This window comes from Cyprinodon tularosa, unplaced genomic scaffold (assembly GCF_016077235.1).
Source record: "Cyprinodon tularosa strain WSP-4 unplaced genomic scaffold, ASM1607723v1 ctg989, whole genome shotgun sequence".
Lineage (NCBI taxonomy): Eukaryota > Metazoa > Chordata > Actinopteri > Cyprinodontiformes > Cyprinodontidae > Cyprinodon > Cyprinodon tularosa.
Window position 1 is genome coordinate 228,014 of NW_024039772.1, and position 16,246 is coordinate 244,259.

Consider the following 16,246-nt stretch of genomic DNA (forward strand, 5'->3'; position numbering starts at 1 on the left):
CAGAGCAGTTAATGACTAGGCGAACCAGGTGAAGTGATGATGGCTGCCAGGTGTTCTGTATCACACACAGACACGCACAAGCTGATAAAGGTAGATAAAACAGAGTTGATGTTGAGTTTTCATCAGGTAGTAGGCGTGCATGGTAGGTGGAGAAAAGCAGAGATTCAACTTGATAAGCTAACAGTGCTTCGAAAGAAGGCGGATCTTCATGCTCACTGAAAATCATACCACAGAACACATTCAGATGTAAAGAGTATGTGGCATATGGGGGAAGGAGGGTACAGTGAAACAACAAAGAGAAACAGCACCTAGATGAGGACATATGAAAGACAGGATTTTTACAACACTTAATTACAGCTTGATGTAAGTACAGTTTAATAAAAAATGATTTTGTGAAAAAGAACTATTTGTAATTACCATAGCAACTGATGGGGAGGGATGGGGAGATTGAGTTTTGTCTAATTTTGTCCTTTTAGTCTTTGTTTCTAATAATCTCTGGAAAATGAGTTCATAATTACACTTTTAACATGTTTTAGGAAAAAAAGCTGAACCATCTTTACAAATACATCCAAAAACCATCCTCCTTCTGTTAGCATTTTCAATGAAGGCCATCAGCATGGTTTATTTTAATTTAATGCCGAAAACCTTTGGACACAAAACAAATAAGCAGTATATATATATATATATATATATATATATATATATATATATATATATATATATATATATATATATATATATATATGAGAGTTTGCAGGAAACTGTCAACAGGTTTCAGCTTATTTGTGATAAATGTTCACATCTACATGTAAAGCGTTTCCGCTTCTCTAGTAAAACTAAACTTTAGGAAGTCATGTTGTAAGCCAGTACTTTACTTCTTAAGCAGCTGACGTCTTTTTGTAATGCACTCATTCTTTCCAACTTCTGCTTTCGAACATTACTGTACAACTGAAGAGCAAACTGAAAGTGTTTTTTCTTAAAAACAGTTGGGTTGACATAATGAAAATGTAATCTTTGATGAAAATGGGGCCTTCTTTACTTTATATGGGGGTTTTAAGGTGATCTTCACAGGAGTTGTTGATGAATAAGACATCATTTTTAGATCATCTAAAATGTGAATGAGATAGCTGAGCAGAGGATGAGTTTAGAGTCATTTCTAAATTGGGTTTTAATTATTTGAAAGAAAAACTGCTGTCTACTGAAAGATAGCTCTAAAGTTTATAGACACATTTTTCCTGAAGTCTGCAATGGTTTCACCAGTAACATCGGGTATACTGAAACTGCTCCCCCCTTCCCCTATCCTCCAACATCTGTGGATGCGCCCAGAAGAACGCACTCATCCTACACACACTACTGTCTCAAATGGGATTTCATGTGACCCCAGCCTTGCATGTGACCGTCTGCTGAAATCTCTGTCTTGTGTTACATGTGTTCACTTGACCTCTCAACTTGACCTCTTTACTCAAGTAAAAAAGTATGTGCACAAAAACTACCTAAAGTATAAAAGAATAAAGTAACTTAAAAAAAAAAAGCCAGATGCCACTATATGAATTTTAAAGCTCAGTTTTTCGACTATTTCTAAAAATTCTTTGAGATAGGGCAAAGGATGATGGAGGTCTTGTTGGTCTCTAAAGTGTGAAATATGCTTTTTATTCCCCTCTCCTTCCCAAATGTGGCTCCTATCTTTTCACATAGAAAAAGGCAGCATTATACAGCTGGGGCCCTCGGCAGCCATAAGAACTTGCCAAAGACAGCGTTCTGCGGCACGCATGACCTCGGTAAACCATTCTCCCTCTCAGCATGCCCCCCACCCATCCCACCCCACCCCAATGTATGTGATGTATTGTGATAAACGGTTTGTTCTAAATTGTAGTTTAATTTATTAATATTAGAACTGGTTTCAGTTTGAGCGGCCGTTAGCTAAACTGATTGGTCAAAACGTCCCTCTTTTCACCTAAACTAAGTTAATTTATGTTGAAAATATCGAAGTTCTAGCTTTGATGGCTACTCCCTGGTAGGTGGAACTCTTGAAAATTATACTCCTGTTGTTAATTTTTTGCCCCAGCAAATACTGTCTCAAATGAGAGGTGGACGTCACTACAGCCGATAATTCACACCTGGTGGTGCAGCAGTTCTGCTCTGTAGCAGACAGTGTATGATCCTCTGTTTCTCTATACCTGAAACCTCTCCTAACCCTGCTGAACAGGAAACAAAACAGTCCTAATACCCAATGGTGGATACTCAGAGTCTATAAATTAAAATCCCTTCCTAGCTTTCCTTCTTCCTGTTCACTTAACCAAGTTATCAGCCCTCAGTCTGTGTTGTAGAATTGGAAATACATATGGTTGGAATTAATCTCTGTACAGGCGCTACCAATACCACATGAAAAAGGAAAGAAATGAACTTGATCCAAGGACAGGAGCTGATATCAGGTGCAGCTTTGCTAATCAAAGGCCTTATAGCATTTGGTCTTGAATGGGCTTGAGTATAATGCATAAGCTATATAGCCCAAAGTGATCGGTTCCCACTTGCTGACAAAAGCTACTAACTCAGCAGCTCTGTGGTTTTTGCTGTCTAGCATGAAGGAACAAATACAGATGTCTCTCTGGTGCATTGGTGGTTGTAATGGTGCCCTACATATGAAACTGAGGTTATATGTCTGAACGTGGCTGGGGTATTTCCTGCTTCTCAGAAATGTGACCCATCCTTTAGTGCTGTTCTCACACTGGTTTAGATGTTGTGGTTTTTATGTTTAGGGGAAAGACTGGTGGTTCTGATCTATGGTCATAAATATTCTGAACAACAATCAACAGAATTAGGTGTGACCTTAAGCATGACTATGCAGTATCTGAAAGCAGATAAATATCCATAATAAAATACTTTTAAGTTTAGAGGTTTTACAGATTTCTTTGGTAATTCTTTGAGTAAGGCCGAATGCCACAGACCAACCTGTCCCATTTACAAAGAGATGGTCTCCCTGTGACCTACTGACAGCCTGTTAGTAAATAATCTAATTCGAGTCTCCTACACTACACATTGGGTAACATTTGACTTAAAAGAGTAATGCTTTTTGCTCGCATTCTAACTTCAACAAAGTTGTGTCTTTATAGAGCTGTAAACTATATCATGGTTGATGATGTAGACATATTTCATTTCATCATTTTAACCAAGAAAATTTTAAATAATGCACTATTTTTTGTGCATTTGCATTAGTGGGCCTTTATTTGTGTGAAATTGTGAAATAATTCACAATAATTTATAGATGCTGGAGATTGGCCTGTTATCCAGTGTAGTCCTGTTTCTCTGACCGTGACTGGCTAGATGTGCTCTGTTCATCCTTTGACATGCTAGCTGGCTAGGTGCTCCTCTGCCTGGCTGTGTGTTTCCTGGACGGGGCCGCCTTTTACAGCTGCTTTTTGTATCTCTGCTTCTGTCTCCTTGAACCCCAGTCGGCCTCGAGAGATAGCCACTCATACTGAGCCTGGTTCTGCTGTAGGTTTTTATCTGTTAAAGGGGAGTTTTTCCTCTCCACTGTCACTACAAGCATGCTTAGTCTTAGGGATTGTGTTTGAGTCAATGAGTCGATGCAATCATATGGATACATTTATAACAGTGTATGAATGCATCCATATTTGATGGGGTAAATGCATTTTTTTTTTTGGCATGTATTATTTTTCTGCGTTTCAAATGTAACATTTGAGAAACATGTTTCGAACATGTAATATGGCAGCTTTGCTCTACTAAAGAGTATCTGTAACTGGCCTACTGAACACATGATGGTTGCCTCTGGCATCAAGTAGACCAATGACATTACTGAAGAGCCTGTGTTTATATGACCTTCAGTTTTCTGCACTGTCTTCAGTGTGACGAGCGAATGTCGCTTTGGAGTAAAGTATTTCCAAAGGTCAATAGGAAAAGTAGATAAAGGAGAATAGTACTTGAGGTCACAACAAAATTAACATTTTCTGCTGCTATGTGTTTATATGATTTAATTCCAATGTTAATAAAATCAACAAAATAGACTATTTGGGGTATATATAAATATTAATCCCACTTTTTTTAAGTTCATTGTTATAGATTAAAAATGGGAGATGAAGTGTTATTATTGTCATACTTTTTCATGTAAGTGGGTGTGTCTAATATTACTGAATTTTAAGTACATTCCAATTTAAAGAAGAAAAACATACTGTGAGTATGTAGTAGTACTGTGTGTGTATGATATAGAAAACAGTATTAGGACCAAAAAGGCGTTGTTTCAAATGACATCTTTAAAAGAGGCAATGAACAAATGTTATTTTATAGAGAAAGTGCTAAAGAAGAGTTTTGTGAAGAACTAAAAGGTATCTGTTAAGATAGACTACAGTGTGATGACAAACACCATCTCTCTGAGTTTTTTTGCCGTCTCTTTTATACACAGCCTGGCCGGCCATATGTGCATGTATCTACATGCTTGAGAGCAGCTTTGACTCTGACATAGCCCCTCCCTGCCCAGAAAATGCCAGCGCCAGGCACAAAATGGTGGAGAGCACGCCCAGGGGATCAAACCGTCCTCCTGCTATTAGCATTCTTAAGTTATGAGTAACTTGTTTACTGAGTGATGATGCTGCCCTGCTGTGTAATTATCCTATGTAAATATGTGCATGCAAACTGATGGGTAAGAGTGTAGCTAGCAGTGTTGTTTTTGATTGACAGCCATCTTAAATTTAGTCTTAGTTTTCATCTTCAGGATGAAAACTATTAGTAGTTTTAGTCAAATTTTAGTCATTACTGTATGTGATAGTTTTAGTCCAGTTTTAGTTGGCTAAAACTCAAAAAAAAATTTTAGTCTAGTTTTAATCAGTTTTAAGTTGCAGCTCATAAAACATGTTACAGTTGCTGGAGATACAATGCTGCCATATAATTCGTAATTGCTGTGGGGCACACAATTTTTTTTTTATAAATGAATGCCCTACTTTACACAAAAGTGTCTCACAAGAGTTGTGAAAATAGATGATGTAGTTCAACACATCATATTGTTTAAAGTAGAACACAGACAAGCTGACAAAATTTACAATAAAGGAATGATTTTAGACATACAAGGTTAATTATGCATTACTCAGAGATCAATAAAACCTTAATTACTCCAAAATAACAAAGAACAAAAACATTGTTCTTTCTACTATGGCAATTTTAACTTTATTTCTATGAATTTACCCCTTGAAAACCGCTGCTTAGGGGCCAAAGTAGGTTAAATTCATAGGGACCTGATATTAGATAAATTACACAGAGAACCTGCATAAGTGCTGCGTAATGCCATGGGAATCCGGACCTAAATGCCATGAATATGTTGAATACAATTTTGAAATATTTCAAAGAAACAGAGAAAATGTTTTAATAAAAATACAAAGAAACGTTTACATCATATTTAAATAGATACAGACAAGAGTAGACAAGTAGTTTTGTCTTTTAACTGATTATAACCATGGCTTTAACAAGACTGAAGCAAAACATGCGCTAATCAAAAAAACAAAAAAGCATCTCCTTTTAATTCCTGCGCTATAAATCTGTAGCCAAGGTGAACTCCTACAAATCTTAAAAATACCATCACATTTGCTATGTTCACATTCTTGATAATTCCCGATCTGTAGATTCTACAAAAATTAAGATTTGAAATTTTTTAGACATGCTGGGTAGCAGCCTTTTTTGTTGTTTTAGGATTAAAAGTTTAGTATCCCCTATAATTCAATCCAATTCAAATTAATTTCAAAATTATTATATTAAATGAATGAATTCTATAATAGTAAATTAGGTTTCCTACAGCCTGTCTCGGGGGGGCATGGTGTCTGAGGCCTTGCTGCCAACAAAAGTTCTGCTTTTAATGAGGTGAAATCATAATTTGGAGTAACTAAGGAACTAAATATTATAGTTTTATACAGTATTGTTACATGTGATTTATACACTTATGCTATAGACCTTGTTTTATTACAACCTTTAAATCAAAGTACATAGGATCATAAAATTCCTAACTAAACAGAACAGAAGCATAACTGAAAGGAGAAAAACTTGTTTATTTAAATATATATTTTAAAATAAAAGTATTGAACCAAGTGTCAACAGAATATAACTAGTTTTAGTTACTTTAGTTAAGTTGCGATAACTATGTACTGATACATTTAAAATGTTTGTTAAAATGCACTGCCTCTAATAAAAACTGATTTCAGCTGTGAGAGAAGGTTAATGTTGTAAAAAAGTACCTTAGTCCTTAAGCAGCTGACTTTTTTTTTTACAGCTTCTGTGTAATAAACTCACCATTTCCAGATTCTGCTTTCAAACAGTACTGTAAAACTCAGAGACCAAACTGAAAGTGTTTTTACTGAAAACCAGGCGGTCAACATTATGCAAATGAAATCTTGGATGGTGAAGAGAGGCTTTTGTTTTAAAAAATAATATTTACTTTAGTTGTATGTTTTTTGTATTTTTTTATAAGGAACTTTATAGGATTCTGTGTTGCAAAATACAGACAGTTAAAGCCTGAACCAGATAGCTGAGCACATGACGTCAGAGGAAACTCAGCTCAAATGTGGGTTTTAAGCATTTGAAAGAAAAACAAGGAACTAAAAGATGTGTTTGGAGTTTATGCACAAACTGTCCCTGAACTATTTCATTATTTCACTGCTTTCACTCTCTTATAGATTATTTTGTGAATCAAATGAGGCAGTCTAACTAATCAGAGAGCTGGTTATATCCGAGGAGCAACTGGGATTGGTTTAACTGGTTTCCAGTGGCCAGAAGCGTCAGGGGAAAAGTAAATGGAGAGGGTAAAGCAAAACAAAAATGGAAAAAAGATTAAAACAAGCAAAAAAGGGAAAATCAATTAGAAATTATCTTTTATAAACATGTATGATTAGAGAAAGTTATTTATAACCAGATTCATGAATTGTGTTTTTAAATCATTTAGACATATGATTTGAAAATACATTTACAAATCACAGTATTTAATGATGGATTAATAAATACATTTTACAATTACTCTTTATTAATTTGAAATGTGCAATTAGAAAATACTATTCAAATTGCCTGATTGAAATGTTAATTTGAAATTATTTTTTTCTTTTTTAGTGACTCTCTAGGTCCTCCCTACTCTTTGAACTTTTCTTTAATACAGTAGTCAGGGAGATAAAATTTGCAGGTACCATGCCCCGACTTCTACACCAAGAGTCTGACTTCAACATAAATTCAAAAAACAACAACATAAACATGAGCTTTATTGGCACTGATGTGCATTTTGTTTTATGGGTCGTAATATCTGTTTATTTTCACGTAACGTTGTGTCTCGATAAAGGATGAATGGGAAGGCTGTGTAAACCATGAGTCATACAATCATGCAGCCTAGCTTGCTTGGCTAAACTAAATCCAGCAGAAACTGAAAGTGTTTGTCACAACCTTTCGAACAAGTGTAACTGCGTGTCAACCGTAGGTAAGAAACATCTATCTCTTTAATATAAATATTTAAATTTTCTTTTGTGAATATTAAATTTTTTCTCAATCAAAATTTGATATTTTTTATTTGTTTTTGTTTATTCTTGTATAGCCAGTCCAGAGATATTTTTTGGCAATTACTTTTTGTAACAACTACTACCACACCTGAACCCTGAGAAACATTTCTTTTTTTTTTTCTCATTTTGTCTCTCTGTTAATTGTAGGAAGAAAATACATTTAAATGATGATCAATTTTATTATTATTATTCTATTCATTTAAATCTTTGATGCAATATATCTGTGAATAAATGTAATGATAAAAATGCAAGACATTTTCATGTGAAATTTTTTGGTAAATTTCTTATAAAACATCAATCAAATTACCTTTAAATATAATTATGCCTAATGAATCGTAGAAATTCCCTGGTTCAAATGTTTGTCATTTATAGGCCAGGCTTAATCTTTTTAAACAACCTTATTTCTGTTTGATTATGTTTATCAAAGAAGATAGAAAACAAAATCTGAGATCCAAGATGGGACGGCATGTGGAAAAATCCAAACTATGTAAGTATTACATTTAAGATAATTGATAAGTGCTTAGTCTGCATATCAGCTAAAGAGTTGGGAAAAATTGTATATATGTATTAATGAAGCAAAGTGAAAAATGAAGATATTACCTTCCATTTTTTTTAAAGTTAATATCAACAATCTCACTTCAGTGTCGTTATTTCCTGTCTGCAGGAAAAACCACTGAAGAATCTATAGTTCTGCTTTGTGACTTTGAGGTTAAAATGACAATTTTGGATTTTTCATTATTGCTCAAATCATGTGAACTACTTTAAGACTGAGCTTATGTCCTTATGTGACATTTCAAAAAGTAACAGTTTTGATTTTTTAGCATTATTTAGGGATGAATTATACAAGTTCCAGATGTTGCTTAACTGCACATTAGCTTTAATAGTTTGACAGTGCTTTCAATCAGTTATGCCATTTTTAATTAATCAGTGTTTTAATTCAATTAGTGTATCCAGTTGCCATTGGTTTGCTGCTGCTGACTATGTGCTGCTGCCACATCACTGCTGTCAGTCTGAAGGAAAGTCTGGCCGAATGCTTGAAGGACAAAGACTACAATGAACTGCTGGAAACAGCAAAAAATGGCCTCCCTCACATTAACACCTCTAATCATGTAGTTATTGTGGGAGCTGGCATGGCTGGACTGACAGCAGCTAGATTGCTTCAAGAAGCTGGGCACCAGGTACGTGTAACCCAACCACAACTGTCCATTCTAGATTCACGAAAGTTTACTATTATGCTATGAAAACTTCACCTATGAGGGAAAATTATAGTCTAAATCAAACTTTTAGGTAAGGCACACATTTTCTATAGCCTCTTAGCTTGTTAAGGGTGGGTGCGCTGGAGTCTATGCTAGCCTGTTGTGGGGTAGCTGTTGTATTGTTTAGAGTAGAAGCCATTAAAAATATTTTCTCACTTTCCGTGATGAGCCCTTGGCCGGTCCCCTAAAATTCCTTTTAAAACATCAATCTTTGTACTAAAATATTCTTTCTCTCATGATTTGCGGACATTAAGATCTAAAGAGAAGCATCATCTCCTAGTCAGACCTTATAATTCAGTGAAAGGGTGGAGTCAGAGTAAAGAAATATGCAAGAGGGGTTCACTCCAGTGGCTGGAAGTTGGGCGGGGTTTCACTGGGGGTTGGTGGGAAGTGGGCTGCCATACGGCTGGAGTCTTGCTGGGAATGGCCATTTTGAATTGGCTGCTACTGTCGACCAAAAATCTCTGTGACAGCAAAAAAAGTTACTGCTTTTTTCAAGAGCCTTGAGCAAACAGTGGTAATCATATGAGTAAGTATTGCTAAATGGTAATCATGTGATTACCAATAAGTAGTGGCCAAAAAAGAAGAAAATCCCTGATTTGTTCACTCTAAGTTGGCTAACTCTTTCCAAAAGTAGTTCAATATTTATTTATTTTTTCATACAGTTTTAAGCAATTTGTGTAAAATTTGAATGTGTAACTTTGAAAAACAGACTCTGAAGCTCCTCTAAAGCTTACATTTATTTATTTAAACAAGGTGACGATAATAGAGGCCAGTGGTCGAGTTGGTGGACGAGTTGAAACCTACAGGAATAAAAACGAAGGATGGTATGCTGAACTGGGGGCCATGAGAATCCCAAGTTTTCACCGGTAGGTTTTATAAACAAAGTCTTTATGTCATCAAACCATCTTGAGATTTTATTAGAAAAAGCTTAAAGTGCTGCAACTAATATGACATATGATTAGAATGGATAGGAAAATGTCTTTAAAAAAAAAACCTAAACAAGAATTATGTTCAAGACATAATACTAAAACCATTGTCTCTTTCAGCAAACTCAAATGCCACTATTCCTCAAAATGTTTTATCTCTAATAATAGGCTTATCAATCACTGTCACCTGTTTTGCCAACAGCATCGTCCTTTGGTTTGCAGAACAGCTGGGCGTAAAGCTGAACAAGTTCACAATGGATGACAATAACACTTTCTATTTGGTCAATGGGGTCAAGAAAAGAACCTATGCAGTCAAAGCAAACCCTGATATCCTCAACTACAATGTAAGAAAGAGTGAGAAGGGGATGTCAGCTGATGATCTGCTACAAAAAGCTTTGCAAAAGGTATGTTGGAATGAGAAGTTGTTGGTGGAAAAGATGAAAATGATCTCCCCTTGATAGTTAAGAAAAAGTATGTTCTTCAGATTTGCTCAGTCTTTCTTATATTGAAAAAGTGACAGAAAAGGTGTTCATCATACAACAAGTAGTGAAATTTACATTTAACCCTTATATTATGTTAAGGGTCAATTTGACCCATTTCAGTTTTTGTGTTGATCAAAGTACTGGTTATCTTTTTTTCTTCTTCATGAAATTTGGTGACTTTTCCTCATCTGGGGTCATGAACATGTATGTAAAATCTGGCCACTCTGATGTGTAGTGGAGTGTCTGTGCAGAGTATGTATACAAATATGATGTTATGGGTCATTTTGACCCGGACACTTCAATGTGGGTAAGTAGCCATTCAGATAAATAAAAATGGCTCTTTGATGTACTTTACTCCTTTCATTTGCCTCTGAGACCCAGACCCAGGTGTGGTAAGGGAGGGAACTTTCTTACACTAGTTCTTGTCCCTGCTCTCACGTCATCTATATGAAAAAACTCACCAAAAACTGAGCTCCTGAAGGATTACAGCTGAGTAGTCTGTTTCACAAATTTTGAACTTGGATAGTGATGTAGAGCAAGAGGTTTCTAAGGCAGAGGATATTTCAGAATCAGAAGACAAAGTTATTGTTGACCCACATGACCAATTCTCCTACTATGAGATGGACTCAGAGGAAGAGTCTTCTATTATCCCCCAAACAGATGAAAGCCCAGGAATGAGGCAATCATCTTCTGCAAGAGTGACAACATCACAACACCAGAGTTGATGCAGACTATCATCAGCTAATTTGATAAAAATTCCTGGTCCTACCAGATTTGCAATCACATGAATTGAAGAGATTCAGTCAGCATTGCTCAGAATGCCCATATCATAATATAGGCAACCTGAGGTGCAAAATCCAGCTATGCATGATATATGCAAGTATACTGTATACTGGAAAGCTATCTGGAGGAAAAGCTTAGAAGAATCAGGGAATGTGTTTCATGCTGGAGATGAATGAAGGGCTGCAAGTCATAAAATCACTTGTGACGACCTCTATGTCCTACCTGTTTGGAGAAGAACTTCAGAAAAGAAAGCTGACAAGGTTGGGAACAGAAGGTTCTTATCATGAATATAATGCAAGCTGATATATCTCTGAGAACAAGAAAGGACTTGAAGGCACAAATGATCCTGGATTATAACTTAAAGGGATAGTTCGGTATTTTTGACATGAATCTGTATGGCATCCCCATCACCAGTGTCATGCAATCACACTGACTTACCCCTGGCCGCATCCTGTGAGCAGAGTTCTCGTCCAGTTTTGGTCAAGCCGAAAGTAGTCCGGCAGGTTTGCTAGACCCAGCGAAATAAAACGTTTCTCTTCCCAAAACATTATGTGTTCAAAAGAGTGATATTTTTGCATCCCAAAAACGTTGTAGTGGAAAAAGTCACACGTCGTTATCACTTGGTCCTATTTTCTCTCTGTTCGTATCAGTGCGCGCCGTCATTCAGACAGCGAGCTCAACAACAGCCAGATGCATGTCTCCCTCCGCCTAGCTCCTAGCTGGGCGGAGGGAGACATGCATCTGGCTGTTGTCAGGTTAGTAGGCCCTAGCTGTCTGAATGACGGCGCGCACTGATACGAACAGAGAGAAAATAGGACCAAGTGATAACGACGTGTGACTTTTTCCACTACAACGTTTTTGGGATGCAAAAATATCACTCTTTTGAACACATAATGTTTTGGGAAGAGAAACGTTTTATTTCGCTGGGCCTAGCAAACCTGCCGGACTACTTTTGGCTTGACCAAAACTGGACGAGAACTCTGCTCACAGGACGCTGCCAGGGGTAAGTCAGTGTGATTGCATGACACTGGTGATGGGGATGCCATACAGATTCATGTCAAAAATACCGAACTATCCCTTTAATCAGAGGAGTAGTTGACAATCTGGACAAAGTCACAGCAATATACAGCTGCCAGGGCAAGACTGCCCACTACCCAACCAACATAAAGTGGAGATGGGTGAAGAGAAGAGGAAAAGGTCCCAGCTCTGTTCCTCCAGAGAGGACAGTAAAACAAGTACATCTTGTGTAAAATGTATGAATTCCATCTGCAGAAAGCAGTTACATTCTTCCCATCATGTGGAGAACTTTAAAATTGTTGAATGTTCAAAATATTAGTAACTAGCGAATTTTAAAGCTAAATTTCTAAAAAACAAAATTTGTGAAGAGGGAACATTTTAAACCTAAATAAAGTGTGTGAATTAAAACTGTATGGTTTGTCACTTGACTTAATGTTTAAGTAATCTAAAATAAATTGGTTATTGGTTTAACCTGTTTTCTTGACTATTTTGCTTGTATTTACACAGTGCGGGTCAAAATGACCCGCAACATAATGAATGTAATTTTTTTTCAACATAATATAAGGGTTAATCTATTGAATTGCTCTATGACTCTATGAACCTTTTCCCCAAAACAAAAAATTGAAAACCCTTTAGGCCTGTTCACAACTCTCAAATGAAAGCAGACTTGCAATCTTGGGCCACATATCCAAAAGTTTAAATTCTGCACAAAAGAACAATAAACATCAAAGACAAAAAGGTCTCTGCAGCCTCATTTAAACATGGGGTGACAACAAAACGGCTTGAGGTAATTACACATACATCTACAGTACCTTTTTTTTTTAATCAGAAGTAGATTTTATAAAAATTTTCCAAACCAGATGTTCACATGCATCCTCCCAATGATGATTTTTGCTTGCATTTGGCCGTTGACTCTTCAGCAAAAGCATTATATTGATAGTGTGGCACTATAAAAGGAAAGATTTACCGGTACACATTTTCATGACTTATATTTTCCCCTCTAAAAATATTTTTTTAGTCAGCAGATTTAAATTACTTTCTACTATCTACTAGTAGGGGACAGGAGGATCCTAACTCAAATACTGTAACATGTAGCATAGTGTATTCTATATCGTTCATTAAGCTGTTACAGAACTGGAGAGCGCCATAGATACTGCAGAACTGCAGAACCCTAAGGGAACAAAGGGGCGCTATGACAGTACCTTCCTCCCTTAATGGTTTTCACTGCTCCCAGAAAGCTGATTAGATATTTAAATACCATACCCTTTTTGTGGACATTTCATTTAATATTACAATGGTTTTCTTCAAATGATTCTTGAAATGTAGATTTTCCTTTCCTCTACAGTCTATTCTAACCTTTTGACTTTTCTGCTTTTTTTTTTTTTTTTTTTTAGTTTTATGTGTACGGTACATGTCTACTTTAATTTAGTTGTTTGCATGTCTGCCCTCACACCATGAAATCATCCATTGCAGGACAGTAAATAAAGCATAAATCCTACTTTTTTGCATTTTTTTAAAAAGTTGAATTATTGCCAATAATGTAGTTTCTCAAGTTAGTGCATTTAAAGGTATGTGTAAATCCTTATCATCTGCATACGCTTACAGATAGAAATCAACTGTTTGGTATGGATGTGCAGAGCCAAGGCATGTTATGTCATGCAATGCATATCATAGCCTGGAGTCACGCAACAAGTTTGTGTACTTCTAAAACAAAAACACCTTGTCAGTTGCTCTGAAGAGAACCTTCTCATTTGCAGCCCAGAAGGTTTTATATTTCCTGTTGGCAACATTGTGTTTACAATCTTTAGAACATCTAGAAAGATGATTATTACAAACTGACCAAAAGATCTAGTTTAATTTATATAGCATTTAGATTGGTTTGATCTCAATCAGTTCATATGTACTATGAAAAGATCCCAATTTCCTGTAATTTGCATTTTCTTGAAAAGCCCAAAAGGATAAAAAGGAAAAGGAAAAAAAGGAACAGATATTAACCTCAGCAGCTATAAAATCTCAACTTCTGCTTCTTCCATGATCTAAATTTTTTTTCTTTTTTTGTAGGTAAAAGATGAAGTGCAAGCACATGGCTGTGTGGCTGCCCTCAAAAAATATGATCACTACTCAGTTAAGGTAACACACTGCATCATTTAATTGAACAGGCTAAATAAAGGACAAGAAGTACAACAAATACAGTTTAAAATATTTACATTGAAACCATAGTTTGCCTTTGACAATCAAAACCAAATTAAACGTAACTGACGGACCAAATAGCTTTTACTGTACTTTAACTACAAGTCTTACGCCATATTAAAATTCAGGAATTAAATATGTGTTGTTGTTTTTTTTTGTTTGTTCCTTTTGTTTTTTTTTTTTTTTTTTTTTTTTTTTTTTATAGTACATAGATGGCCAAAGCCTACCTTGTGTATTGGTGAGATTTATTACACAGTATAGAATAACAGCATGGGTCACCGTGTCAAAGTTTGTAAACAATGGGAAAGGTTTCCACTTAAGATAAAATCCTCAGTCTAAAAAACGACCACATCACAAGTGAACAGATCTGCTTTTCAGAGAATTAAATATAATTAACCCCCCAAAAAATGTACAGTATGAATTAAAATATTGTTCTGGAAATTCAATACTGTCATTACCTCCTGGTAATGGCTGCAATGAATAACCTCAGCCTTAAATTACATACTTTATATGCAATATGAATCTCAGAAAAAAACCTTAGTATTAAAGTTTTGCCATTCAAAGAACATTTGTATCTGCATACCCTTCTTATATCACGAAGCTCACTTGAGGTCATAACTAAAGAAGTCCACTGCTTCTTAATTAAACTGAAAACTGAAACCAATTTATTTAAGGCAGATGAGCTCTCCAGCCTTTTTTCACACTGCTGTATTTATCAATACACGTTTTGGCTTTTCAAATTTGGGGATAAAACAAAAGTAGCATAACAAGAATATCTTGCTTTTCCCTTTTTTAACAGGAATATTTGAAAGAAGAAGGAAATCTGAGCCTTGAGGCCATCCGGATGATTGGAGTACTGTTGAATGAACAGAGCCTCATGTACACAGCACTCAGTGAGATGATTTATGACCAAACGGACATCAGTGATAACGTCACGTAAGGAAAACTAAAAGGGCAAAATCTGTTTAAAAAAACCCTTTAAGGGCAGAATCTCTCATCTGATTTACATGTGCAATATTGCCTATCTAGAGTTGGAAATTAAAATCAAATGAGTTTAAAAATAAATGAAGGTTCTCAAAAAGATAAAGAAAACTTATATTTATGGGTTATAAACAGAATTATATTTGGTAAAGTCTACTTTAATTCTTGCAATAGCAGCTGATTGCAACGCTTCAGCAGACGTCTAAGCTTTCACTTTAAGTTTTCTCATGTAAACCGCAGTTGCAGCTTTGTTATTTCTGCATAGCGCCCTCCATTTATCACCCACACCTTCTCCTCTGGCTCTCTGCCATTCCAGGCAAACAAAACCTGATTTCTGTATCATAGCTGAAGAGTCTGTTGATTTGCCTGAACTTGCTCAGTGGGGAAGATGTAAAGCCAGACTGAGGTGTCTGAGAAATAAATAAAAATGGAACATATATTCCAAAACAATAAAAATAATAATTTAATATTTAATAATATAGGTTAAAAAAAATGATAGAAGCAGTGTGTGTGAAATAACTCCACCTAATATCCTGTAGATCTGATGTTATGGAAGAATGATGACCCATGTTTCTTTGCAAGCCTAGTTTATTTAATTGGAATTTGCCATCTTTTATTTCTTTTACAGCTGTCTAAAGATCCCACCACAGAACCACAGTAAGGCTGTGGGTGTGGAAAACATCAGGGTTTATGAAATTGATAGTGAAACTGACTGTTGTGGTTCGGTTAGATTCAGTTTTTTAGAGCTATGTTGTGACTCTAAGGACATTCCCAGTTCTCACTTTTCTGCCCTGATTTGCTTTAATTGCACTTTCCTACTGATGGGTATGAGTGTGTCCCAGTTATTCAGAGTGGTTTTTTGCTACACCCTCTATGCTCCCTTGATCCATACTGCAGCTAAAAGGGCTTCTAAGTAAGACTGCAAAAACAGGGATAGATTGTTTTTTGTGCCTCGTTAAGATGGACCCAGGAGGCAGGGCGAGAGTTAAGACAGGGCCTAAGAGGGGATGGCCAAGTCCATTCCTTGAGACCTACCACACTAAAATGTCTAGATCCATCCTTGCTCCAACACA

The 16,246-nt window shown here is 36.0% G+C and overlaps 1 protein-coding gene across 3 annotated transcripts in view; it reads left to right on the forward strand.

The window, feature by feature from the left end:
* The first annotated feature begins 234 nt into the window (after positions 1–234).
* LOC119777187 (L-amino-acid oxidase-like) overlaps positions 235–16,246 on the forward strand; it is a 33,531-nt gene continuing 17,519 nt past the window's right edge. Inside the window, exons 1-7 of one of the 3 annotated variants that reach the window (XM_038275991.1) lie at positions 236–363; positions 7,963–8,022; positions 8,481–8,713; positions 9,548–9,660; positions 9,923–10,124; positions 14,064–14,132; positions 14,992–15,128. In XM_038275991.1, the coding sequence (XP_038131919.1) occupies positions 7,992–8,022; positions 8,481–8,713; positions 9,548–9,660; positions 9,923–10,124; positions 14,064–14,132; positions 14,992–15,128 (785 nt within the window). In that variant the 5' untranslated portion in view covers positions 236–363; positions 7,963–7,991. Of the gene's footprint in view, positions 364–7,962; positions 8,023–8,480; positions 8,714–9,547; positions 9,661–9,922; positions 10,125–14,063; positions 14,133–14,991; positions 15,129–16,246 lie in introns of all 3 variants that reach the window. The other 2 variants (XM_038275992.1, XM_038275993.1) reach the window with 2 other exon arrangements.